At 42.3% G+C, this 27,287-nt stretch overlaps 1 protein-coding gene across 3 annotated transcripts in view; it reads left to right on the forward strand.

Annotated features, from left to right (window-relative positions):
• The first annotated feature begins 7,160 nt into the window (after positions 1–7,160).
• The window catches only part of ADAMTS3 (ADAM metallopeptidase with thrombospondin type 1 motif 3), a 278,667-nt gene continuing 258,540 nt past the window's right edge, over positions 7,161–27,287 (forward strand). For 2 of the 3 annotated variants that reach the window (XM_086407616.1, XM_086407618.1), the window contains exons 1-2: positions 7,223–7,361; positions 8,662–8,689. In XM_086407616.1, coding sequence (XP_086263742.1) covers positions 7,293–7,361; positions 8,662–8,689 — 97 coding nt within the window. In that variant the 5' untranslated portion in view covers positions 7,223–7,292. Of the gene's footprint in view, positions 7,362–8,661; positions 8,690–27,287 lie in introns of all 3 variants that reach the window. The other variant, XM_086407617.1, reaches the window with a different exon arrangement.

Consider the following 27,287-nt stretch of genomic DNA (forward strand, 5'->3'; position numbering starts at 1 on the left):
ACCATACTCACAGAAAACTAGTCAATCTAATCACACTAGGACCACAGCCTTGTCTAACTCAATGAAACTAAGCCATGCCCGTGGGGCAACCCAAGACGGGCAGGTCATGGTAGAGAGATTTGACAGAATGTGGTCCACTGGAGAAGGGAATGGCAAACCACTTCAGTATTCTTGCCTTGAGAACCCCATGAACAGTATGAAAAGGCAAAATGATAGGATACTGAAAGAGAAACTCCCCAGGTCAATAGGTGCCCAATATGCTACTGGAGATCCGTGGAGAAATAACTCCAGAAAGCATGAAGGGATGGAGCCAAAGCAAAAACAATACCCAGCTGTTGATGTGACTGGTGATAGAAGCAAGGTCCAATGCTATAAAGAGCAATATTGCATAGGAACCTGAAATGTCAGGTCCATGAATCAAGGCAAATTGGAAGTGGTCAAACAGGAGATGGCAAGAGTGAATGCTGACTTTCTAGGAATCAGCAAACTGAAATGGACTGGAATGGGTGAATTTAACTCAGATGACCATTATATCTACTACTGCAGGCAGGAATCCCTCGGAAGAAATGGAGTGGCCATCATGGTCAACAAAAGAGTCCGAAATGCAGTACTTGGATGCAATCTCAAAAATGACAGAATGATCTCTGTTCGTTTCCAAGGCAAACCATTCAATATCACAGTAATCCAAGTCTATGCCCCAACCAGTAATGCTGAATAAGCTGAAGTTGAGCGGTTCTATGAAGACCTACAAGACCTTTTAGAACTAACACCCAAAAAAGATGTCCTTTTCATTATAGGGGACTGGAATGCAAAAGTAGGAAGTCAAGAAACACCTGGAGTAACAGGCAAATTTGGCCTTGGAATAGGGAATGAAGCAGGGCAAAGACTAATAGAGTTTTGCCAAGAAAATGCACTGGTCATAACAAAAACCCTCTTCCAACAACACAAGAGAAGACTCTATACATGGACACCACCAGATGGTCAACACCGAAATCAGATTGATTATATTCTTTGCAGCCAAAGATGGAGAAGCTCTATACAGTCAGCAAAAACAAGACCAGGAGCTGACTGTGGCTCAGACCATGAACACTTTCTTGCCAAATTCAGACTTAAATTGAAGAAAGTAGGGAAAACCACTAGACCATTCAGGTATGACCTAAATCAAATCCCTTATGATTATACAGTGGAAGTGAGAAATAGATATGAGGGCCTAGATCTGATAGATAGAGTGCCTGATGAACTATGGAATGAGGTTTGTGACATTATTGTACAGGAGACAGGGATCAAGACCATCCCCATGGAAAAGAAATGCAAAAAAGCAAAATGGCTGTCTGGGGAGGCCTTACAAATAGCTGTGAAAAGAAGAGAAGCGAAAAGCAAAGGAGAAAAGGAAAGATATAAACATCTGAATGCAGAGTTCCAAAGAATAGCAAGAAGAGATAAGAAAGCCTTCTTTAGCAATCAATGCAAAGAAATACAAGAAAACAACAGAATGGGAAAGACTAGGGATCTCTTCAAGAAAATCAGAGATACCAAAGGAACATTTCATGCAAAGATGAGCTTGATAAAGGACAGAAATGGTATGGACCTAACAGAAGCAGAAGATATTAAGAAGAGATGCGAAGAATACACAGAAGAACTGTACAAAAAAGATCTTCACAACCCAGATAATCACGATGGTGTGATCACTAACCTAGAGCCAGACATCCTGGAATGTGGAGTCAAGTGGGCCTTAGAAAGCATCACTATGAACAAAGCTAGTGGAGGTGATGGAATTTCAGTGGAGCTATTCCAAATCCTGAAAGATGATGCTGTGAAAGTGCTGCACTCAATATGCCAGCAAGTTTGGAAAACTCAACAGTGGCCACAGGACTGGAAAAGGTCAGTTTTCATTCCAATCCCAAAGAAAGGCAATGCCGAAGAATGCTCAAACTACCGCACAATTGCACTCATCTCACACGCTAGTAAAGTAATGCTCAAAATTCTCCAAGCCAGGCTTCAGCAATATGTGAACCGTGAACTTCCTGATGTTCAAGCTGGTTTTAGAAAAGGCAGAGGAACCAGAGATCAAATTGCCAACATCCGCTGGATCATGGAAAAAGCAAGAGAGTTCCAGAAAAACATCTATTTCTGCTTTATTGACTATGCCAGAGCCTTTGACTGTGTGGATCACAATAAACTGTGGAAAATTCTGAAAGAGATGGGAATACCAGACCACTTGATCTGCCTCTTGAGAAATTTGTATGCAGGTCAGGAAGCAACAGTTAGAACTGGACATGGAACAACAGATTGGTTCCAAATAGGAAAAGGAGTTCGTCAAGGCTGTATATTGTCACCCTGTTTATTTAACTTATATGCAGAGTACATCATGAGAAACGCTGGACTGGAAGAAACACAAGCTGGAATCAAGATTGCCGGGAGAAATATCAATAACCTCAGGTATGCAGATGACACCACCCTTATGGCAGAAAGTGAAGAGGAACTCAAAAGCCTCACTGTAATGTATACTTAATGTATACTGTAGAGTTTGGGTGATTATGATGTGTCAATGCAGGTTCATCAGTATTAACAAATGTACTACTCTTTTGTTACATTTTTGGGGATGTTGATAACATGGTAAGCTATGCATGTTTAGAGGCAGGGAGAGTATGGGAATTCTTTGTACTTCCCCCTCAATTCTGCTGTGAACTTTAAACTGCTCTAAAAAACTCTCAGAAACAAAAAAGTGTGGGAAAGATAAACAGCAGAAACAACAAACCTGTAAAAGAATTATTCACTGTAAGAAATAACAAAATTTAAAATTTTATGTTTAATATACAATAAACATTAAGTATTAAAATGTTAAGTTATGAAAAGATAGACAACATTGACTTGTCAGTATCAAACAGAAAATACACACACACACACTCAACTCTCTGCTTAGTTATCTGTTGCCAATATAAGAATGAACAGGTTAAAATATCCATATATCAATTGATTTCATGAAACTTAAGTCCTAAAAAAGATGACTTCACAATTAGGGAGACTACATACACACGATTACTTTTTAAATTATTTCTTTACTTAAAACATAGTTTGAGGGTTTCCCTGTTGGCTGAGTGGTAAAGCATCCACATGCCAATGCTTTGGGTTTGATCCCTGAGCCAGGAAGATGTCACATACTAAGAAGCAACTAAGCCCATTCACCACAGCTATTGAGCCTGCTCTCTAGAACCTAAGAGCCACAACTACTGAGCCCTCGTGTTGCAGTTACTGAAGCCCATGCTCCCTAGAGTCTGTCCTCCGCAACAAGAGAAGCCTCTACAAGAGAAAAGTTTCCTGTGCAGCAATGAAGATCCAGCACAGCCAAAATTAAATAAATAAAATGATTTAAAAAACATATTTTGGAAGAAAACATACTCACAAGTATTGCTTTAGTATTTTATGGAGCACATATTAGCATCTCCTGCCTCACGTGCCTTTCTTTGACTTGTGGGCAGGAAGAGGAAGGGTCTTAAAACTGAAAAATCAATATAAGCAAGTGTGTGGACGTGCGATGTGGCACGTGGGGAAAAAGCACTGCTGCTGAGGGCAAAGAAACATGCAAGGAAGGGCAGAGATTTGATGTGAGGCGGGTGGGCAGGGGTCAGTTTGTGACAGGAACTCAATAACTTCTTTGCCTTTTATTTCTAACAATATCTCTGGTAAACTTAAAAGTTCATAATATTTTAGCTGTTTATATTTTTCTACTTTTCTTAGAAGTTGCCATATTCATTATCAGTGAGCTTTTTTAAAATTTTTTAAATTATTATTATTTTTTTTACTTTACAATATTGTATTGAGCTTTCTATATGTAGGCCATACAGATTCACCTAAAGAATTCTTCATTTAAGTCCTTACTAATGTTCTAGACCATGTGCTTGATAGCTTACATGCAAAATTATGCTAATTTTCATGCATTTTGCAACAGCAGTATTAGTAAACTGGTTTTAGAGTTGAGAACACTAAAATGGAATCTGTATGTGAATCCTACCTATCTCAAAGTTCACTTTATTCTAGTAATTGGTCTTTGTGATGGTATTTCTGCAAGTAAGTTCCTCGAAGGATAAAGCATGACGAAAAAGCATTCTATGATTATGTCAGTAAGAGGACCAGAGCACACTCCCTCTCTTAAAGACTCTCCATGCGCTTAGGATATTAAAGTCCCTATGTATTTCTGAAACAAAGAAACCCATTTCATTTTCTTCATATGAGCATTTTACAAACTGTCAGAGAATTCTTTTTTTTTTTTTTTTGGTAAAACATTTAACATTCCAGGACATACTTTGGGAAACTTTGTATATTAGAAGAAACTTATTAATAAGAACTCAACTTATTTAGAATCCAAGAAATATAAACCTTATTATATACTCTCAAATTAATGTTTGTCAGAATGAGGGTCATGAACTCATTGGGTTGTGAAATCAATGAAGTGGATCCTAAGCAGTATGTGGGAAACAAAGTAAAACAAATAGGATAGAAAATATCAGGGTTGCATGCAGTAAGCACTGAATCATGAAAAATTTTACTGGGGCACAGTGTAGAATACATTTCTTTCCATGATCATGGCCAAGAACATCTAAAGCCACTCCTTTTATGAAAGTCGCATGAATTGCTCATTATGCAGGAATTATGATGATAACAAATGCTTGAACTGTATGAAATTAACTGTAATTCCATGGGTAACTAAAAAAACTAGCTATTACTTAAAATTAGGTAATTTTAGAGCTGAATTATCTCGTAGAGGGAAAACCAAAATAGAATTTTAGTGATTTGTCAAGGTCAGACAGCTGTTAGCTTGGCCTAGAACACAGAGTTTCTGATTTGTACACTAATATTCTTTTACTTGTCAGGATGTGTGGTGTGTGTGTGTGTGTGTGTGTGTGTGTGTGTGTGTGTGTGTGTGTGTGTGTGTGTGTATGCCCATGCGCTCATTCGTGTCTAATTCTTTGCAACCCCATGAACTGTAGTCAACCAGGCTCCTCTGTCCACGGGATTTTCCTGGCAAGAATACTGGAGTGGGTTGCCATTTCCTCCTTCAGGGGATGTTCCCAACCCAGGGATCAAACCCATGTCTCCTGGGTCTCTGGCATTGCAGGTGGATTCTTTACTGCTAAGCTACTAGGGAAGCCCCAATTGTCAACATAAATCGACATAATTTTTATTTATAGAACATGAGATTATTTCTTTTTAATAAGTAAGAAAAATAGGCACAGAATTCAGCAAATCATTCCCAGACAGTAAGTCAATGATAGGTTACAAAAATGCTTAAGGCTTTAATTGAAGGAAAAATGTAATTTAGAGATACTTCAGTGCTGCAGTCTAATTATAATTCAAAGCTAATCACTAACTAATTAACCCATTACTGGTGGGGCCATTCAGTTGTTTGGTTTCTCACTTGAACGTGTGAGTGTTCTGTATCTATGATTCTGAGAAGACTTAGATAACACAGCAGTAAACACAAACCCCTCCATGTGTAAGCTAAAGATGCAAGCTTTAAATAATGAATTTGAAGTATTCCCTCTAAACGCACACCATGTTTTCTGAAAAGAAAAGGAACTATGACTTATCGAAGCATTCCTTAGCAAAACACCCAGTAACTTCTACACTTTATTTTAGACAGGTCTCTGTGAGACTCCTTCCAGTGGAAGTCTTGAAAATTATACCTAAATTTGTGCCTATTCATTCTTCTCTCATGGTCTGAGCTGGGAGGGAGTGTCACAAATCGGTCAGTAGAAGTTGGAAATATTTCCTTTTCCACCTCTCTTGCTCCCTGGAAAGCGCCCATGAGAGTCTGCCCTAGGATTCCTAGGGCCTGTCCCTGGATTCCAGCAAACCCTTCTCAACTCTCTGGAGCTCAGGTTGGCGCTATCTCCTCCCAGAAAGATCCGGGCCACAAAGGGCAGAAATCATTTGATAACTTAATCTTGGTGAGAGGAAGAGACGCCTAGGCCTGTGTACTCCAGTGATAAACGGAAGCACCCGGGTGACTCAAGGAACAGACATGGCAACGTTTAAAATAAATACAAACTAATAAGGCGTAAACAAGAACTGAACGCGGGTAGGAACCATCCCCACCAAACGTGGTAGGGAGCTGGTGTGCGGAGGGGAGACTTCTGAGTTGTGACAACCTGGAGGTTCTGGGGCGGGGGCGGGGTGGAGGGAGTTCTCCCCGGGAGGCCCGGCTGGGAGAGCAGGCAGGGTAGCAGGAGGTGAATTTCCTAAAGCCCAGGACCGAGCCTGGGACCCTCCCGATTCCTAGAATGAACTCAAAGCCGGTCCCTCTAGGCGGGGCCAGCAGCTCCCCTGGGATCGCCACCTCTCCTCCGCCCCGTCGCGGGGAAGGAGAAGATCCCGGGATGGGGAAGGGTGCGGGCGGTAAACCCCGGCCACTCAAGCGCCCCCCTCCCCCTCGCCCTGCCTCCCCACCCGGCCCCCGTTCGGCTTCAAAGCCCGACCCTGCCTGGGGCCGGCCGCGGGCACCGACCGTCCTCCCCACGCCTCCCCGCGCCTGCAGCGCCCGCCCCGGGCCGTCCCGGCGGGCGCGCGGGGGGCGCGGGCCCGAGTCCGGGCCCCGCGTGACGTGGGCGCCGCGGCGGGAGGGGCCGCCCGGGCGCGGGTCGAGGGGGGGCTCCGGCCGACTTATTAGCGCCCCGCGGGTCGCCGGCAGCGAGCAGACAACCGCTCAGCGAGCCACGGGAGCCGGCGAGCGGCCCACTCCTCCCACTCCTCCGCCTGCCTCCTCCCCTCCGGCTTCTCCCGCCCCCACCTCGGAGCGAGCCGCGGAGGCGCCCTCTCCCTGCCTCTTTCTCCCGCTCTCGCTCGCTCGTCCGTCTCTCTCGCTAATACTTCCCCCTGCCGTGCTCCCGGGGACCCAAGCATTCTCAGCGCTAACCTTAGGGACCCACGGTGCGCGAAAAGCCTAGAAAAAAGCCGCTGCGGACAGAGATAGTTGGAAGCCCCTCGTCTCTCCCCCCCGCCTCTGCCGGCGCAGCCCGTGCCCGGCTCGCAGCACCTTCTCTCCTGAACACTCTGTTTGGGAGGACGGGGTGAGAAGGTGAAGTGGAAAGAACTGCGGAGCAGAGGGGGCCAGGCTCAGAGCTCAGATTTCATTTTCATTGAAGCCAAGCACGGAAGATCAGTTTTTGTTTTTTTTTTAAATTCTGCCTTTTTTTTTTTTTTTTTCCTTTTTTCCAAGAAACTTACTTTGGGGGGGAAGGTTTTGCTCTGGGCATTTGCTTTGCCCAGCAGTTGAAAAGTGAACTCGACTCGTGATGGTTCTCCTGTCACTTTGGTTGATAGCAGCCGCTCTGGTAGAGGTTAAGACTTCAGCTGATGGACAAGTAAGTGGAAAATAATAACAATAAAAAACTCAAACCCAACCTTTTCCCCGAAACAGTTCCTCCCCCTCTTTCCCCTCCTCTCTCTCCTCCAACCCCCTCCCACCCTTTCTCTGTTATCTGGTGCCTTCACGGTCGGTGTTTTTCGAGGGCTGGGCGCAGCGTGCGGGGCTTTTGGGGGTGGAGGGGGTTACATCGCATGGGAGCCCAGGCTTGTCACCCCTCGGGCTTCACTTTGCGGCATTCGGAACAATTCCCGGTGACCCGACTGCAGTCAATCCGCATCCTCGCCGGGCCATCTGGGTTTCCCTTTTCCGGAGGGCAGTGTGGGCGCTTGAATGAAGTTCTGGACGCTGGGTCCAGGATCCCAGGGCTCCGACTGCAGCAGCCGGAGTCGAGTTCGCGGGGCTTTCTCTCCTGCTCACTGACTCACAGCTTTTTTCGGGCAGCCGGAGGCGGGGGTTTCAGGAAATCCTTGGGCCGGACAGAGAGCGATCCAGTAGACACGTGTCCTGGGAGTACCGCGGCCGGGCTGGGGTTTGACAGTTGGGGAGGGGGGCCCCCGGGGACGTTTCCTGCCCTGCGTTTTCCTGGGCAGAGAGGCTGGAGGCGCCGGCTGCTCTTCTCCCCTCCCCCTCTGCACAACTCCTCCTCTTTTTAAAGCGAAGTTGAGTGCTGCTCTGTTTCTTTTCGGCCCAGCCCCCACCCTTTGGAGCCTCAAGGTGAAGCCCGATGCTCTCAGAAGAGTCCTTGAGAAGGCTCGGCGGGACGAGCCGAGCCCTGTGTAGTCAGTCACAGCAGCGCAGGGCCGCTGGGGCTCTGGGTACAGAATTTCTCCGTGAGTTTTTGTAGCGTCTCTTGGTCTGCTTGGTCTGACCATAGGGTGAAAAAGTAAGAGACTCGTTCTACTTGCTGCCTGACCTCAAATCTGATCAATCAGGATTTAGACTTCTGTTTTGCACGTATAAATTCGGAGACTTTCTTTTCTACTCCTGACCCAATATATGGAGTTTTCCAAAGAGAATATTGAGTGTCAGGATTTATTTTTGCTGGCTTCGTAAATGTTAAAAGTTAAAACGAGCAAACGACACCCTGTCCCAAATTGCTGTTGCATTGGCTCGTGCTCCCCGTCACAGGAACCTTCTACAAACCGGGGTGCAGCGGTTAGGCACCAATCCCAGTCTCCGGCGTCGCCTGATTAGTCAGCTCCTGAAAAGCATTAATGGTAGAAATAAAACGCATGAGGTGATAAGATGAAACCCAGTAACTGTTTCTTTTTCTTACTTTCCCCCCTCCTTTCCAGGCTGGTAATGAAGAAATGGTGCAAATAGGTAAGCCTTATTCTCAGATGTCACTCTTATCTTGGTAGGGAATGAAGTAAGCTAAAGCAAAATATTGTTTCTGAAATTTCTCCCATTGATGGTTAAAGAAGTAATTGGTGGTCCAGGAACATTTCTATTCTTCTCTTCCTCTTTACAGAGGAGGGAGTCACTTTCCTCAGGCTGAATTGTAGTGATGTAAAAATTGTCCTGCAGTTGGGCTTTTCAGGTGTCAATTTATTATCTGTCTTTGGACAAGCCACTGGTAGGTACTTTAAAGGTGATGGAGGGACTAGAAGAAGATTCAGAGATAAATCAAATGAAATCAACTTCTGTAAGGTTAGGTGGAACACATTTGATTAGAAGAGAAATCAAGTGTAAGAATGCTACAAAGAAGAGAAAAATAAAGTACAGATGATGGAAAGTTTTCTCTTAAATTTTTTTCCAGCTTTGAATAATCCCTCTGATGACTTTTATACCATCTGCTTAAAAATCATTCTACTATTGTGTAATATATGTTAGGCCTTTTGCAGATAACATCTAAAACCTCAGTATTGCCTGATGATAAAGGACTTATTCCCATTTTATGGGTGAGGAGACTGAGGCTCACAGAGTGTGTTGTAAAATGTCCCTTCAAAGTACATGATCTTTTTTTGAAGCTGTTTATAATAATATATTTGTTCTGAATTCAGAGACTGAAAGTCATCTGTCAAGAAACTGGGCTTCAGTCTTTTCATACATATTTAACTTGAGTTACTTTAAAAGGTAATTTTCTTTTTGGCACAGTAGTCTGTATATTCTGTGTTTGTCAAGTGATACTGTAAAGTCATCTTTTAGATGAAAAGTTTTTATTACTGCAGACTTAGTTACAAATTGTTGCCTATGTGCTGTGTGCCAGGCACAGTGCTAATTGCTTTATGTGCCTTATGTCATCTATTTGTCACAACTGCACTAGGAGGTAGGGACACATTTGTGCCTATTTTAGATTTGAAGGAAATAAGCTTGAGAGGTTATACAGCAACCTGCTATAGTGCATAGTGGAGAGCTGGGGGACTCCAGAGGTGTAAACTAAATGGAGGGGCCCCAAGATCCAGGCCCAGAGGCATCTGTGTGTAGCCGCCTGTCATCCTGTGTCACAGTGCTCCCTTCCTACTCAGTGCCTGGCGTTGTTGGAACTCCTCCCCAAGCTTAGACCTTCGCAGGAAGAGGAGAACAGATGGGAGGAGACGGACTGAGAACTGCATTGAAAATACGATGTCTATGAAGAGACATTTGTCATTTGTAGTTGATAGCATTCAGCCATCAACAAGTTATCTTTTTAAAGAAGGATTTTTTCCTTTCTAACCAGTCTTCAAGCAAATAGGGAAAAGAAAGCTGTCTTACTTTTTATGTCTTAAGCATTTGATTACTTAAATGTCCTAACATTTCAATATGTAAATTAAAAAACTATTTTAAGATTACTCATTCTATAAGGAATAAAATATATTGCTTTGATTAAATTTTCAGATAGACTCAGCATGTTCATATGTAAGAGGGCCTGGTTGAGACAGTGGTCCAATCCTTTAGCCAACAGAAACTACTTTGGTAGCTCTTGTCCTCAGGGAAGAAAGGAGTACAGGTCTGCTTTATTTTGATAAGAGGGAGATGAGTAACAGCACAGAAGAGAAGAGGTCAGGGCACTCTTAGGTTGTGTTGCTGGAGATGTATTTTCTCCTCTGCAAGTTTATTTGCTCTCAGCAAGTGCCTCTGCTTTATGAGATTTCTCTCTTTGATTATTATCAGTTTTACTTACCATTTTCAAATTGAGTTGAAGGGAAGACATATAGATGAAAGTAGACTTGACTCATGAATCCTGTGCTAGCAAAAGTGTATCATTTGGCTTTGGGTTATAATCATTTGTGTTTTCTTAAGAGGGATATAAAATTTTATTTGTAAAATATATTTAAAAAATGTGATGTGCAGTAATGAGATTTCATTCTCCTATCCCTGTGCATCAAGGGATTGCTAACCTGGAGGTTTGGTAAAGCGTACTTTTCTACATATAATTAAGTAATTTTTTTCCAATAATTGATTGAAAGTAGTTTTGAACAACTTATTAGGAAAGACTAATAAGGTTAGAAAAATTAATGAATTTATATTTATTGATCTACAAATTGGTTAGGTAAAATTCCATGTTTCAGAATAATTTGTGAATGTCTCAGGAAGAGTAAATATAAATTAATAACAGACCACAAATTGTTAGGAAGCTAAATTAAAAAAATACTTACTATATACACACACACACACAGGTGGTGAATATAAGCGTACACTTTGCTGATTCTTCATGAAGGGGACACTTCTAGGTGACCAGCACCTGGATCAATAAGATCATTACTAGTGATTTGTGTCACTTTCCTAGCAGGATCCCCATATGAAAGGTGACTTCTAATAGGATAGATTAATTTAGCCAGTTTTTAGATGCTTTTTATAAACAAAAATAATGTACACTTTTTAATGTTTGCCTTAGGAAACCAATTTAAAAAATATATATCTGATGTGCTTCAATCCCTTAGACTAGGAAGGCTTTTACTTAGTTGGGGAGAGAGCAGTCTGTGATGGGGGCAGGTTGGAGTATATACAGATGTCACCCATGAAGTGTGGAGAAGGGCAGTCTGTGATGGGGGAAAATTGAGTGTATACAGATGTCACCCATGAAATGTGGAGAGGGCAGTCTTTGGTGGGGGCAGGTTGGAGTGTATACAGATGTCATCCATTAAGTGTGGAGTAGGAGATATGGCTTCTTTACTTTTTTTCCCACGCAATGGAAATGAGGTATGGTATGAGGGAAAGTATGTTTGGCTCTCAGGAAAACAGGCAAATGAGTTTTGATCTGTCTAGTTATCTTCCCTTTCATTCACCAGAGAGGAGCTGTCTACTTGGTGGTATAGTCACTAAGTCGTGTCCGACTCTTTTCGACCTCAAGGACTATAGCCCGCCAGGCTGCTCTGTCGATGGGATTTTCCAGGCAAGAATACTAGAGTGGGTTGCTGTGCCTTTCTTCAGAGGATCTTCCTGACCTAGGAACAGAGCCTTCATCTCCTGCATTCTTTACTGCTGAGCCACCAGGGAAGCCTCATCTACCTGTCTACACCCATGCATACATGCATACAGAGTATATGTGTGCTCAGTCGCTCAGTCATGTCTGACTTTTTGTGACCCTTTGGGCTGTAGCCCACCAGGCTAGAATACTGGAGTGGATTGCCATTTCCTCTTCTAGAGGATCTTCCCGACACAGGGATCGAACCCGTGTTCTCCTGCATTGCAGGCAGATTCTTTACCATTGAGCCATCAGGGAAGCCCATACACAGTATATACATACATCCATATATACCCATACATACATACATCCACATATATGCACACATACATACATCCACATACATACACACACATACGTTTGTGCACACACATACATATAGGTGCATATGTAAATGTGTGTGCACTGTGTATACATGTGTAAATGTGTTTCATGAGATAGGTAGCATGTTCTGTGACATACCAAGGAACTCTCATTTCTGACTCAGACTATGACCTTGGTAGGTTGCCTAGGGTAATTGTGAGTAGCTTGCTGGCTGGCCTGATGGGATAAGGAGGTTTGCTCTGTGACACATGTGGCTTAGGAAATAATCATGCTGCTGCTGCTGCTGCTAAGTCGCTTCAGTCGTGTCTGACTCTGTGCGACCCCATAGATGGCAGCCCACCAGGCTTCCCCGTCCCTGAGATTCTCCAGGCAAGAACACTGGAGTGGGTTGCCATTTCCTTCTCCAATGAAAAGTGAAAGTGAAGTTGTTCAGTCATGTCCCAACTGTATCGACCCCATGGACTGCAGCCTACCAGGCTCCTCCGTCCATGGGATTTTCCAGACAAAAGTACTAGAGTGGGGTGCCATTGCCTTCTCTGAGGAAATAATCATAGTTCTTTATAAATTGGAGAATCTGAAAAAGAATTCTCTGAGTCCTTTTGTTTCATAAACCACAGCTTTGAGATCACTTGAGTATCCTCAGAGGGAAAACCACTGTGAGGCTTTGGTGTTCAGCCACCTTCCCTCTCCCCCGATCCCATCCCACCCCGTCCCCTGCTCTTGGAATTGAGACATGTCAATCTTTTTCTGCCCTATTACTGTTTCCAGTTTCAAATTCCATTGCATTTCATTCTTAACTAAATGAAGTTGCTAATCTTATACTCTCAGATATCTGGTTTCCTGAGAAATAATTTTTCATTATTTATAGGTACTCATTTCAAGGTGAAGTATAGAATAAGTGTTTCCACTAATGTAGACCTTGAGAGAGCAAAGACTGTCTTGACGACTGCTGTGTCTATCTCCTGCCCGTAAACAGGGCTTGGTACCTTGTGACTCTCAAATATCTGTTGTCCAGTGCATAGATCTAGTAACCAGGTTATTAGCACTTTAGGATTTGCCTGTGTTCTGGTTTTCTTAAAATATTCTTGTTCTGTGCTCCTTTCCAGGTTTAATTGATCCCTAGGAAAATGAGGATAGAGACAATGGATGTACAATTAATCATTCTGTGTTATCAAGGCTCCTTGTGACTTCCTTTTTCATTCCACAAAGCCAAGGACTTAGGCTTACTGTTTTTTTATGTTTTTGTGTTTGTGTTCCACAAGTATTTGTCAAATTGAATCAAATTATGTGCAAGTTTGAAATGTCTGCTAATTTTGCCCTGAAATCTATTTGAGATAACTTGCCATGTTTCTGGCATCAGTGGAAATAAGATAAGCAATGATTGTAATCTGTCAATCTAGTTTGCCAGCAGCAACACTCAAAATGTGGTCTAAAGGAAGTTTAAAGGGATCCCTTGTAAAATTTAGAACTTCAGCCACCTAAGCCATTGCTCTTCTCTGTAACTAAAGATCATACACTTGACTTTACTGATTTAGCTCCTGTCCCACCATTGAGCACCATAATGATCTAAGTTAAGTGTTTTAAGTGTCTTATGTAAAGATGTTATTAGATGCAGTATGCTACCTATCACTGGCAACTTACTGCTCTTTAGCTGAACTGTTTCTTCCCCATACGTCACTGTTTTCTTTTGTCGTTGTACCATATAATCATGATATTGCTCAGAAATGTTATGAAATCTCCAGGGTCACCTCTGTTTCCAGGATGATTATCTTTAAGCACTCTTTGCTTATGGGTAGCCAACCCAGATTACCTTGGAAATCCATCAGGGACAGTTCCAAATTGCCTGCTGAAATCATGAGTGGTTGGACTCATGCTTGGGCTGGATCTATTGACAGTGAGGATCTATTGACCGGATCTATTGGACTCATGCTTGGACTGCATCTATTGACTGTTTGGACTGGATCTATTGACAGTGAGGACTTGAATGGAATCCCAGTGCTTCCTCAAAAAGGATTGCTATTATCAGAATTTGGGGAACTCTCATCTTACACTTCCTCTAATAAGAGATCGGCTTTTACTTTTAAGCTGTACTACTTCTATTCTATTCTAAGTTGTTGAATTGTGCTTTGTAATTAATCAGTTATGGTTCTGATTATAAATGCTTTACATGTGCCCCTTGTGGTTATCTTCTTTTTCTGTATTCCCCAGGTTTTAGACAATCATTCCAGATATCAAGCTCTTGTTATAACTTAGAATACTCTTGTTCAGTCTTCTTTTAATACACAGATTGTGGGATTTTTTTGTATACCTGTTTTTGTTTTCTTTAATATTTTAGCATAATTTTCCATATCATTACAAACCCCTTGTAAGCATCATTCAGTTCAGTTCAGTTCAGTTCAGTTGCTCAGTCATGTCTGACTCTTTGCGACCCTATGAATCACAGCACGCCAGGCCTCCCTGTCCATCACCAACTCCCAGAGTTCATGCAAACTCATGTCCGTCGAGACGGTGATACCATCCAGCCATCTCATCCTCTGTCGTCCCCTTCTCCTCCTGCCCCCAATCCCTCCCAGCATCAGGGTCTTTTCCAATGAGTCAACTCTTCGCATGAGGTGGCCAAAGTATTGGAGTTTCAGCCTCAGCATCAGTCCTTCCAATGAACACCCAGGACTGATCTCCTTTAGGATGGACTGGTTGGATCTCCTTGCAGTCCAAGGGACTCTCAAGAGTCTTCTCCAACACCACAGTTCAAAAGCATCAGTTCTTCGGCCCTCAGCTTTCTTCACAGTCCAATTTTCACATCCATACATGACCACTGGAAAAACCATAGCTTTGACTAGAGGCACCTTTGTTGGCAAAGTAATGTCCCTGCTTTTGAACATGCTATCTAGGTTGGTCATAACTTTCCTTCCAAGGAGTAAGCGTCTTTTAATTTCATGGCTGCAATCACCATCTGCAGTGATTTTGGAGCCCCCAAAAATAAAGTCTGACACTGTTTCCACTGTTTCCCCATCTATTAATTAACCTTAATTTACGTGATCGTTTCCCTAACGGCCTCCACCTTCTTATGATAATGAATGTTGCCGCGAAGTGTTGCATGTAGATTATTGTTCACGTTTCCAATGACTAGTTCTGGAGAGAGTCCTAGAAGCTGATTCCTGAGTAAAACCAAATTAACAGGGTGCATTTTGACAAGTGACTTTTGAAGAAGTTTCTAAGACCCGAATTCTGACTAGCAATATATAGGAAAGTGTTGATTTAAAATATTTTAATTTTAGATTTGATTCTGCTCTTCTTGATGTTTGAACATAATTTTTAAGTATTTGGTTATTAGTCTCTGAAAGATGCAATGAATTAATCATTTTTTAGTTATCAAGTACATCCAAATGTGAACCATTATGGAGAAGGGAAAGGCTACCCACACCAGTATTCTGGCCTGGAGGATTCCATGAACAGTATAGTCCATGGGGTTGCAAAGAGTTAGACACGACTCAGCGATTTTCACTTTCACTTTCATATTATAAAAAGGTTTTGTAATTTTATCAGTACTGGAGGACGACTTGTCCAACTCCTAGAACAGAATTTGAGAGATGTATGTTCTTTAGAATGCCTAGTAAAGAGCGGGAAGTTTCCTAGCTTAGGAATCTCTGTTCCCACATGTAATTGATCCATCCTAATTTTCTGAATATGTTTACACATTTTGCTGACTCACTGTAAAGCCCTAGGAGAGATTTGTGGTAAAGTGTCAGTATCTTGTGTATAAAAATGAGTGCCACAAATTCAGCATGATGAATCTTTTTGGAATTTAGAACAAATTGTGAGAAGCATGAAATAGTCTTGTTCTCAAAGTGACTGATAAAACAAAAAAAGTATTTAGGAAACTTCTAGAAAGTAAAGGAGGATTAAACATATAGATCTTCAAATATTTGGATGATAAATCACATTGCCGAGAATTTTTTAAATACTTAATACATATATTTTTGTATGTGCTAATGCACACAAATAAAGATAAAAGAATGATTGAAATGATTATTCATGTGAATTTGCATTCTCTTTATTTTACATGTAAAATCCTTTCTTTTTTACAAGTAGAGTCCATTCCTTAATCTAAAATCTAACTAGTGTATGGATTTGTTGGTCAGTCGCTCAGTCGTGTCCAACTTTTTGTGACCCCATGGACTGCAACACGCCAGGCTTCCCTGTCCTTCACCATCTCCCAGAACTTGTTCAAACTCATTTCCATTGATTCAGTGATTCTCAGAGATGATCCAACCATCTCATTCTCTGCCATCCCCTTCTCTTCCTGCCTTCAATCTTTCCCAGTATCAGGGTCTTTTCTAATGAATGGGCTTTTTGTATCAGGTGGCCAAAGTATTGCAGCTTCAGCTTTAGCATCAGTCCTTCTGATGAATATTTAGGATTGATTTCCTTTAGGATTGACTGGTTTCATCTCTTTGCAGTCCAAGGGACTCTCGAGAGTCTTCTTTTAGAGGACCAACTAATATTCATTTCCTTTCCTCTGTCAAATGGTCAGTGGCACAGATGCTTTTCACTTTGTGGTTTAAAATCCTGACTGTACCACTTTCTAGCTGATGACCTTAACCTGAAAAAGTGTCTTTGTCTTGTATGTGACAGAAGTATTCTATTTCATAGAGTTTTAATGGATTCATATAATGCTGCCACATGGTGAGCCAGCTAGAATAATACATATTATTATTACCTATTACCTGTGGGTATGTCTTAGTCTTGTGCTTTTCAAAAAACACTTTTACTCAGGGAGAGCTGCCTCACACTAGTCCCTACATTTCCTTTTTTTTTTTTGTCCCTACATTTCTGATAGGTCTGCCCACCACCATGGCTTTCCAAGTACCTTAATTTAGTGTGTCATGGACTTGTATGCTATCCAGCCACTCAACTTACCATGTGACAGCTCTTTAAGAGTTCTATTTTCATGTATTAGCTTCATGTTGGCATTTCAACATAGTGTTGCTTAACTCATTGGAATATAGTAGTAGAGGGAGGAGTTGGATAAGGAATAGTGCAGAAACAGTTATTCCATGTGGATTCCACACCAAGTATATTTTGTATATACTGGACATAATTCTTTCTTCATTTCACTTTATTTATCGATATCCCTTTTTTCCATTTCACTGAGCAAAAGTTTCTATATTAATCATAACTCCTTGGGATGCAAAAAACAGGAACCCAGTTGATAGTGGTTAAGGAAGACAAAATTGATCAGATATTCAAAGTCAGGTATAGCTGGATTTAGGTCTCAAATAATGTCAAAAATCAATCTCTCTCTCACCCCATTCCTCCTTTGCCTCTCCTTCTATCCTTCTCCCCGTCCCTTTTCTCCTTTCCTCTCTTCCTTCTCTCTTTCTTTCTCTCTCATTTTTCCTTTGCGTTGGCTTTATTTCTCTAGTAGCATAAGACTGTGACCATCCAAGATCCAAGTTGTGGCAAAGACCATCACCAGCAACTCTGGGCTATCATCCTACCTTTCACCCTACTAGACAAGACACTTCTGTCCTGGCAGCTCCAGTAGTAGTTCCTGGTAGAGCTTTTATTTGCTACTTGGCTTGAGGCATATGTCGTTTTTTTATCATTAGGTGTGGAAAACCGTTCAGTGAATGTGTGTCCACCAGAGCTGCCCCTGTCACGACAGTCCACTCAGTTTCCTGATTTACATCCTAGCTACCTAAGCCTGAGCCCTCTCCTGAACCCCATGCTTGCAGACCCTTCACCACAGTATTACCTATTGACAGTCCTCCTCCTTGGGCATTGGCTCTAACATCCCAGAGAAAAGAAATGGAACAGTCAAAAAGAGTCTAAAATGTTATATCTTGGGATAGAGGGAATTGGGTTGCTGCTAAGACATGGAAAAGTTCCTTTTTTGTTGTCTTTACCAGTATTAATTAGATGTACATGTGCCAGGCTCTTGCAAAAAAAAAATAAAACACAACACCTTATTTTCAAGCCATGCCTAGTGCTCAGTGAGGCAAGTGCTCAGGTTAGCCTGGATTGAGCTGTTTCATTCTTGATGTATAGGGACTGAGAGTGGAGCGTGAGACAGTTAACCTGAGGGAAAACTGAGGTTCAATTAAAGATTAAAAGGGGATGGATGCTGGGAGTCACAAATGTCCAATAACACCACAGCTGTGAGGACTTCCAGCACCTTGATGGGAACTGGTGGCCGTGGCCAGCAGAGGAACGGACCCCCAAGATGTCTGTGTCTGAATTCCTGGAAGATGTAAATACATCACATGGCAAAGAGGGATTAAGTCTTCAGATGGAGTTAAGGTTGGTTATTTCATATCAGATGGTTTTTCGTACTTTTTGTCAAACCATGAACCAGACTATTTTAGATTTGGAAAAAATAATTACCACAAGTAACATTTCAGTGAAAACCTTTAAAGCTGCTATCCACATTTCTTATCTGTCATATTTTCCTCAGCCTTTGGCCCTGGGGATAAATGCTACTTTTCCTGGCTTTAAATTCTAGACTCAATATTAGTCTCTAAAAGTATTATCCATCAAAAAATTGTAAGACGTATGAGAAATATTAATTTTTAGAATGTCTGATAGTTCTCTTGTGTCTGTAAAGTTTCCAATGATGATAAACGTAACCAGTAAAAGTGCTTCTTAAAAACTGAGTTTGAAATGTTAAGATTTTGGCATTTGGGCTTCACTTAATAAAGTAAAGGAGCATCCCAGGTGATGCAGTGGTAAAGAATCCACCTGCAATGCAGGAGACACAGGAGATGGGGGTTTGATCCCTGGTTGGGAAGATCTCTTGGAGGAGGACATGGCAACCCGCCCCAGTATTCTTGCCTGAAGAATCCCATGGACAGAGGAGCCTATAGTCCTTGGAATCTCAAAGAGTTGGCCATGACTGAGTGACTGAGCACACGCAGAGCACAGCACTGCACCAAAAGAAAAAACAAACTCTACTTGTTAGCCTGTTATTGATTATTTGATTATTTGAAGATGTAGCAAACAAAGAAAATAGTTGGATATATTTCTGTAAAATAGTTGTTCTTTTCGTAAAAGATCTCCTCTTACCTGATTTCATGTTCTGGAGTGCGAAAGAATGTGCTGTTCTTTCCTAAATGGCTCTCTTGAACATAAACATTGTGCAATTGCAACAAATATTTATGAAAAAGCCAGATTTTTTAAAAAATGAGAAGAATTTTGAAGTTCACAAGTATTTGTTCTTTCTTAATAATGAGTATTAAAAAAAAGCAACCCCCCCAAGAGTTGTGAAAATAGGTTTGCAACTACACTAAAAGACATCAAAGCGTTTCTCTGCCTTGTGGCAATCACAGCTTAGAGGAGATGAAGTGAGGAAAAAGGAATTTGGCTGCATTCAGAAGTTCAGCCTGTTATCATGATTACTTTTTAATTGCCTTTGATAGAAGATGTGTCCCCATCTCTGTTGGTGTTTACAGCCTGGGTGAGGCCTCTGGCACGTGATGTCCTCTTAAGGTCCACTCTTCACCCCACTCACATCTCTCTTGGAACAGCTGGCCCCTGTCATTTCTGATGAAATTCATTCTCTTACCCTTGGCTCAGGATTTGGAAATGTTGTTGTTGGAGCGGCTTCTTGAGCAAATCTTGAAAATGCTTATTTATTTCATTCTTGTGGCCAGATTGTTGCATACTGAGAATTTATACCTGATAAAGGAAATTGCCTGTGTGACTACCTCTATAGTAGGGCAATCAGCCAATTCGTGGGAGAGAATCCCAGTCTCTGACTTGGGTAATGGAGCATGGGTTTGTAGAGCCAGTCTGGACTTCAGGCCATTTGGTGTCATGGCGTTCAAGATCCCTCCTAACCACCAGAAACAATAGCTTGGGTTGGGAATGGAGAGGGGAGAGGCCCGAGGGCAGCTGGGACACAAGTGACTTCCTTCTTGTACAGCTCTAGCTGGATGAGGATAGTACCAGCAGCTAACTTTACATTTACTGGGATGTTCTTAGATGGACCAAGGCCTTTATATGGTTTTATCTCTTCTTCCTATTTTACAGGTAACCTGTCTGAGCCTTGTATTTTCGTAATTTGTTCGCAGGATGCCAAAGAGCACATCAGCTTGAAATCAGCATTCAAATGAAGTGCTTTTTGACTCCAGACTTTTCATATAGAACCGTCATATCCCACTTCCTTCTTTACTTGGGAACTAAAGCCACGTTGGGCTTCTTAGGTGGCACTAGTGGTAAAGAACCCACCTGAATGCAGGAAACATAAGAAACACGGATTCGATCCCTGAGTTGGGAAGATCCCCAGGAGAAGGACATGGCAGTCCACTCCAGTATGCTTGCCTTGAGAATCCCATGGACGGAGGAGCCTGGGAGGTTGCAGATCATAGGGTTGCAAAGAGTCAGACATGACTGAAACAACTTAGCACGCAAAGCCACATTGTATCAATCATAAGTATTCCAATATTCTGTGTGCCTGGGGTAGCTTTGGTTTTAATTAGATCGGCTAAAAATTGCTGTGATACATGAGAACCTTATTCTGCAGCCATTCTTGGTCCTAGCACTGTTGATTGTAGGCTTCTTTTCTCTTGCTCTTCTAGATTGTGGTCTTCGTAATGTGCTGGGGACATCTAGTCTCCTCTGGGAGACATTTATGTAGCGTCCTACAGCATATTTAGAAGGGTACCAAGCTGCCTGTCCTCAGTTCTGAGCGCATGTGGCCAAATGTGTGAAGGCGTTAAGATGATCCCAAAGCCTGGGTCATGGGGTCCTGCTGTGAGAGCCCTCCCCCTAGGAATCCCCACTTCCAAAAATAGATGTTAATTTCTTTTTTCCCCCAAAACTGGTGTACACTGGGGATATTTAAACACATTTAACATCACCCTTCAGCCCCCAAAGTGCTTAAAATCTCTGAAAGGACATGACATCGGCATGTAACTTCTCACCCATAGGGATTTATTTTATAACTGTTGTGCAGACAAAGTATGACAGAGCTAGGAAGCTTAGACCATGAAGTCTGTACTTTAAGGCAAGTAAGCAGGCAAGTTTTCCTGGAAAAACTGGGGTTTGAGAAAGGCCGTGAGGCTTGGGTTAGATTTGAATAGATGGGTGGAAAGCAACAGACCTTTCAATCCTGAAAGGTCTCTAAAGGCAAGAGTGCAGGAGTCTCTAAAGGCAAGAGTGATTAATCAGTGGTGTGATTAAGGTGTAGTGAGCACATTAGCATGCTGCTTTAGGTAATATGGGAGATGAAATCAAAAAGAAGTTGGGGGCAGAATGCAGAGAGCCTTAAATGACGACTTAACTTTTTGATTCAGGCTAAATTACCTAACTTTGAGTTTCCGTTTCTTATGTGTGAAGTGAGGGGATTTGATTAGTAGATAGTATCCTAAGCAATTTTCAGATCTGACTTAGAAATAAAGATATCAGTTTTCTAATTAATCTTATCCTGAAATAATGATCAGTTAGTCGAAACTATTCAGGAAAAAATAACAGGGTAATATTAATACCTAACTTTTATTGAGCACTTACTAAGTGCTGGATCCTAATCACTTTGGATTAGGCCATTCAATTCTTACAGCAAGTCTATGAATTAAAGTCTACTGCTCTAATTTTTTCAGGTGAGTGATGACATAAAAAGTCTTAGTGTCCCGAGTCACAATTAAACATATTCCTCTGTCCTGCATGGTCTGAACATGTTGAGAAATAGCAGATCTGAAAACATGGTTAAAAGATCTCTTACAAAAGAGGCCAGGGTGGAGCACAAGGCTCTGCACGGGCAGGCAGTGGGCGAGCTGACAGGACACCTCACTCCATGTGAGTGTGTCAGGACTGCTGGGCTGAGACAGGGCCTGAACCGGGGTAGGGCGGCGTGAAGTGAAAGAGAACAGGGTCCTTATCAGAAAGGACAGGGTCCTTCCTTCCCGGGAAGAATGACGGTGAGGGCATGCTAAGCGTCACCAACTGCTTATTTTTCCCAGACTGGCTATTCACATCCATCATGCCTCTTCACTGGGGAAGAGTGAGTTAAGGAGGGCAGAGAGGCCAGGATATTCAGAGAAAAATCTTCCCTTACAGAGAATGGGAGCAGGTGAAAGGCACTGCACCCCTACCTTAAGAAAACATGATGTTTTCTACTTGAGATACCTTAGTTGTAAGAAAGAGGCAAGGATGAGATGGTTTTTCAAGGTCTTGTTTATTTTTGACTGTGTGGTTATAATTCTATGAATATCCAAAGGGATTGCAGAGGAGGGGCTAATTTCCTGCCTCTGGTTCCTCAGTATGAGGGGGCTCTGTGTTTGCATTCCAGGAGATCTGTTTTAATGATTAGATACACTTTTGTTGTTGTTCTTAGTGGCTTAAAATGTAAGTTCAGGACATTGTGAATTGTTTGAATTTATAGGCCAGCAGACACTGTGAGAAATATCCCCCACATTTTCGAGCAGATTCAGGCTACAGAGGTTTATGACAACTTGTGTGGTTTGCTGTCATCGATCACTTGATGATAATTACTGTTTGGGGAAAAGACACATTCTAATTTTTGGTGCTTCTTTAGGCTCAAGTTGCTCTCATTTATTCATTCGCAGATATTTATTGGGTGACTTTAGAGTCAGTTTTAGGCACTGGAGACCTATAGTAAGGAGAGCAGATACAAATTGCTACCCCCTGAAGCTTGGATGCTAGCAAGTATAAAGAAACAAGGGTTTTCATGGTGGCTCAGATGGTAAAGAATCCGCCTGCAATGCAGGAGTCCCTGGGTTGGGAAGATCCCTTGAGAAGGGAATGGAAACCCACTCCAATATTCTTGCCTGGAGAATTCCACAGACAGAGAATCCTGGTGGGCTATAGTCCATGAGGTTTCAAAGAGTCGGACATGACTGAGCGACTAAGCATGCACATTAAGAAGTGACCAAATGGACATATATAAAATATATAGTATGTGAGGTGGTGACAACTTTTATGGAGAAAAGTAACATGCAGAAGCAAGATAGTACTAAGACAGTTCCTGGGGTCAGGAAAGACAATGGCAGGGCCACGTTTAAGTGAAGACCTGAAGGCATGGAGGGCTGAGCCATGCAGTTGTGGGGGAAGATATTTCGGCGGAGGAAATGGTGAGCACCGTGACCTTGAGAAGTGAGAATTCCCAGTGCTGGACCTTTCAAGCCATGTTACTCTGAGCGAAATGAGTTTTGAGGAGAAGGGTGGCGTGGTCTTCCATTTGTACCCCTCTGGCTCTGGTTTGGGGACGGCCTGTGAAGGGGAGCATGGTGGTCTGGACCAGGGTAGCAGTAGGGGAGGTGGTGAGCAGTCATAAGAGTCTGGATGTATTTTGAAGGTAGAGTCAATAAAATTTGTTAAAAGATTTTGTGTGTGGTGTGAGAAGAATTAAGGATGATTTAGTGGAGTTTTTGGTCTTTAGAGTAACTGGGAGGATGGAGTTGCCATCTACTGACATGGTGAAGAGGTGCAAGTTTGGGAGTAGGAAGGTTGGAAGTTTACTTTTGGATGTGTTGATGTGCCTAGTGACTATGCACAGGGAGAGGATCCAGGGGCAGTTGAATTGATGAGAGAAGAACTTATGTAGGAATCCTGGGCTGGAGATATGCAATGGTGAACGCATTGGAATTCATGAGACAGAATGACTACACCACGTTAGGGAGGGTACATGGAGAAGAGAAGTCTGTGACCAGGTCGTGCAGCACTCCAGTGTGTATCAGTCATGAGAATAGAGGAATGTGAGAAGGGAGAATGAGAAGAGGAGACCACCGAGGGAAAGATGAGAACCAGTGGAGAATGGTGTTTTGGAAGCTAAAGAAAGGGGGTGTTTCTTAGGAAAGAGAAACAGCAAGTAAGAAGATGGAGTCTGAACCATCGGTTTTAGCACTGCGGAGTTACTAGTGACTTTGGCAAGAGCATGATTGGACTGGGTTCAAGAAAGAACAACATTGGGAAGAGAAGATTCGAGAAATCTAATACGGTCAATTTTTCGGAAATGTTTTGCTATAAAGGGCAGTGAAGTAATAGGAAATTAGCTAGAGATGGATGTGGCATCAAGAAGGTTTTTGTGTGTTTGTTAAAGATGGGAAATATGGCAGTTTATTTATTTGCTGGTGGGGACAGTCTAGTGATGGGGGAAATTGATGAGGAAAGAAAAAGAGGACAGTTGCTAAAGCTGTCTTGCAAAGGCAAGAGGCGCTAGGTTGTGTACATGAATGAAGGCTTTGCTCCTAAGTAAGATCACAGACAGTTCATCCATACTGGGGATAGGAGAGTGGGATAGACCAGGCATGCAGAAATGCCAGTGGGTTGTATCAAAATTCACTGCTTCTGAGTCAGGCTTGGGTAATTAGTGACTGCAATGTGGCTTTAGTGTGGCCCTGGCTCTCTGTGCTTATGGAACTTATGGCTCACACAAACCTTTACATGCCTATAACTGTGGCCCTTCAGCCATGCGGGATGACAGTTGTAGAGTTTTGCACTTTATTTTATTTATACTTTTTTGGCTACATCACAGGGATGTGGGATCTTAGTTCTCAGACCAGGGATCAAACTCATGCCCCTTGCATTGGAAGCTCAGACTCTTAACCACTGGACCACCAGGAAGTCCCTAGTTTTGCATTTTAAAATTGCACGTGGGTAATATTTTAATAAGTAGCTAATTTACATTTAAGTTAAAATAGTTAAAACTTACAGAATCCTTTGGATTTAAATTTTAATCTCACTTAAACCTCTTCTATGACTTTAGAACTATTACTAACCTCTAGTTAACAACTGTGGAGAGGGCAATGGCACCCCACTCCAGTACTCTTGCCTGGAAAATCCCATGGACGGAGGAGCCTGGTAGGCTGCAGTCCACAGGGTCGCTAGGAGTCAGACAGGACCCAGCGACTTCACTTTCACTTTCACTTTCATGCATGGGAGAAGGAAATGGCAACCCACTCCAGTTCTTGCCTGGAGAATCCCAGGGATGGGAGAGCCGGGTGGGCTGCCGTCTGTGGGGTCGCACAGAGTCGGACACGACTGAAGCGATGCTGCAGCTGCCGCCGCTGCCGCAGCAGCCTCAGTTAACAATTGAGGAAGCTGAGCCTTTAGGAAAAAGAACTTGCTCAAGTTCACGTGTCGACTTGCTGCTTTTTGACACTATAATCTGTTCCTTGACCATACTCTGTATTGCTTTGTGGAAGTATTTGGTGCTGTGAAATGTATCATTTCTGAATGCAGTAAATTAACATTGGTTTGCATATGTGATTGTAGCATGAGATTACCGTTGATAACTTTGAGTTTTACCCACCCATCCCTTTATTTTTCTCCCCAAGACCTAGAATTTAAGAGCCTTTTACAAAGTTTTTGAAGCTGCAGTAGAGGAAAAATTGGTTGGTTGGCTGCAGATAGGCCATCATCATTCTTGTTTTCCTTTATAACTCAGGTGTTCAATTAGAAATTGCCAGCAAGATGTTCCCTCTATTCTGAATGAGTGTGATCTTCAGTGTCAAGGTGATCAGAATTGAAAATTTTCTTTGGCTCCTTGTTTGCTATGTGTCAGGCTTTCTAGGTCTGCTTTCTCATTTATAAACTAAGGGTAATAATACTTACCAACTGTGATTGTTGTAAGAATTAGAGAAGGTGTATTCCCCAGGACAAAGCACAGTGCCTGATATTTATTCTGTAATACATGGCAGGTGACTGGGTAGCTCCGTTGTCCGTTCCATTAACTACTGTCCTACGGGGTGGTAGCTTGAGGGAATATTAAATGCATCTTTTTCTTTAATTCCCACCTGGAAAATGACTCATTCAGAGTTTAATTTCAAAATTGTTTCTTGTGTGTACATTTTAGGAATGGTTTATTATTTAAAGTTGGAGAAGACAAAGCTCTATACAAACATATCATCTTTATTTTGAATAAAAGTTCAGAACATATTGTCTCACAGTGGAAAAATGGATTCACCCCAGAAAATTTAGGATGTATGGCTTACTGTCAGCATGAAACTCTGGGTATCCTCTTGGGTGTGGAGGAGACGCCCTGCATTTTTCCTAAATTTTCTAGTTGTTCAGTTGCTTAATCCAGGCATCAGTATATTGTCTAGATTTTGGATGTGTGAATTCCCTTCAATGGAGATGAGAAATCCATGCATTAAAATGAAATGTTGTTCTTTCTTTCCCCGAAACAGTAAACTGATGGTTAAAGAAAGAGTTACAGCTGGAATCATTGGTGCGGCGAGATGCTCCTGGGCTGTGGATAGTTAAGTCAGAGTTGTGGATCAGCAGAGACAAAGCAAATGTTCTCCAGTTACCCGCGTTACTAACTCATACATAGTAAACACATCCTACTGATAAGAGTCCCTGGCGAGGACAAAGTCTTGTATGAGATGATACTGGGAATACTGAGATAAATGGGGAATTACTTATCCTCCAGGAATTAGTTTGGGGTTGGCTGTGTCAGTCCATTTCCAAGAGCCCAGTTCATCCCTTCCTGTGGAAACCTCCCCCTCCATCACCCTGTTTCTGTGACACTTGAGTTCATTCTCTCAAATTTCAAGTTCTTTCTCTCAGCCAGATTTTATGAAATCATCTGTGCATACACCAACACCTATGCAGGTCTTCATGATGTAGAGAGACTGTAGAGAGGCAGGAATTGGGTTGCTTCTGCTCCCTGGAAGCAGGCTTCACTTTACTCTGTGATATGACCCTCCTCACTCCTTCTCTGCCTAGTGAATATGTACAGCTGTGTCACTGGCTGTATACACTTGATAAAAACAGGTATTATGTTTAAATGCACTGGTCATTATAAGTGGTGTAATGGTAACAAACATGCAGTCAAGGAATTTCCAGGTTGCAAAATACCTTCATTTGTCTTCTGGTACTTTACACGTTGTTTGAGTTATTTAAAAAGTAGGAAAATAATGAAAACTTACTGATTGTTGGGGCTTCTCTGGTAGTTCAGCTGGTAAAGAATCCAATGTGGATTCTGTGGAATCCAACCCAGATTCTGCAATGTGGGAGATCTGGGTTTGATCCCTGGGTTGGGAAGATCCCCTGGAGAAGGGAAGAGCTGCCCACTCCAGTATTCTGGCCTGGAGAATTCCAAGGACTGTATAGTTTGTGGGATCACAAAGAGTTGGACATGACTGAGTGACTTTCACTTCATGGGATTCCCTGGTGGCTCAGATGGTAGAGTCTGCCTGCAATGTGGAAGACCCTAGTTTGATCCCTGGGTCAGGAAGATACCCTGGA

This window comes from Bos grunniens, chromosome 6, assembly GCF_055505025.1.
Source record: "Bos grunniens cultivar Pamir isolate PY7600 chromosome 6, Bosgru_T2T1.0, whole genome shotgun sequence".
NCBI classification, from domain to species: Eukaryota; Metazoa; Chordata; class Mammalia; order Artiodactyla; family Bovidae; genus Bos; species Bos grunniens.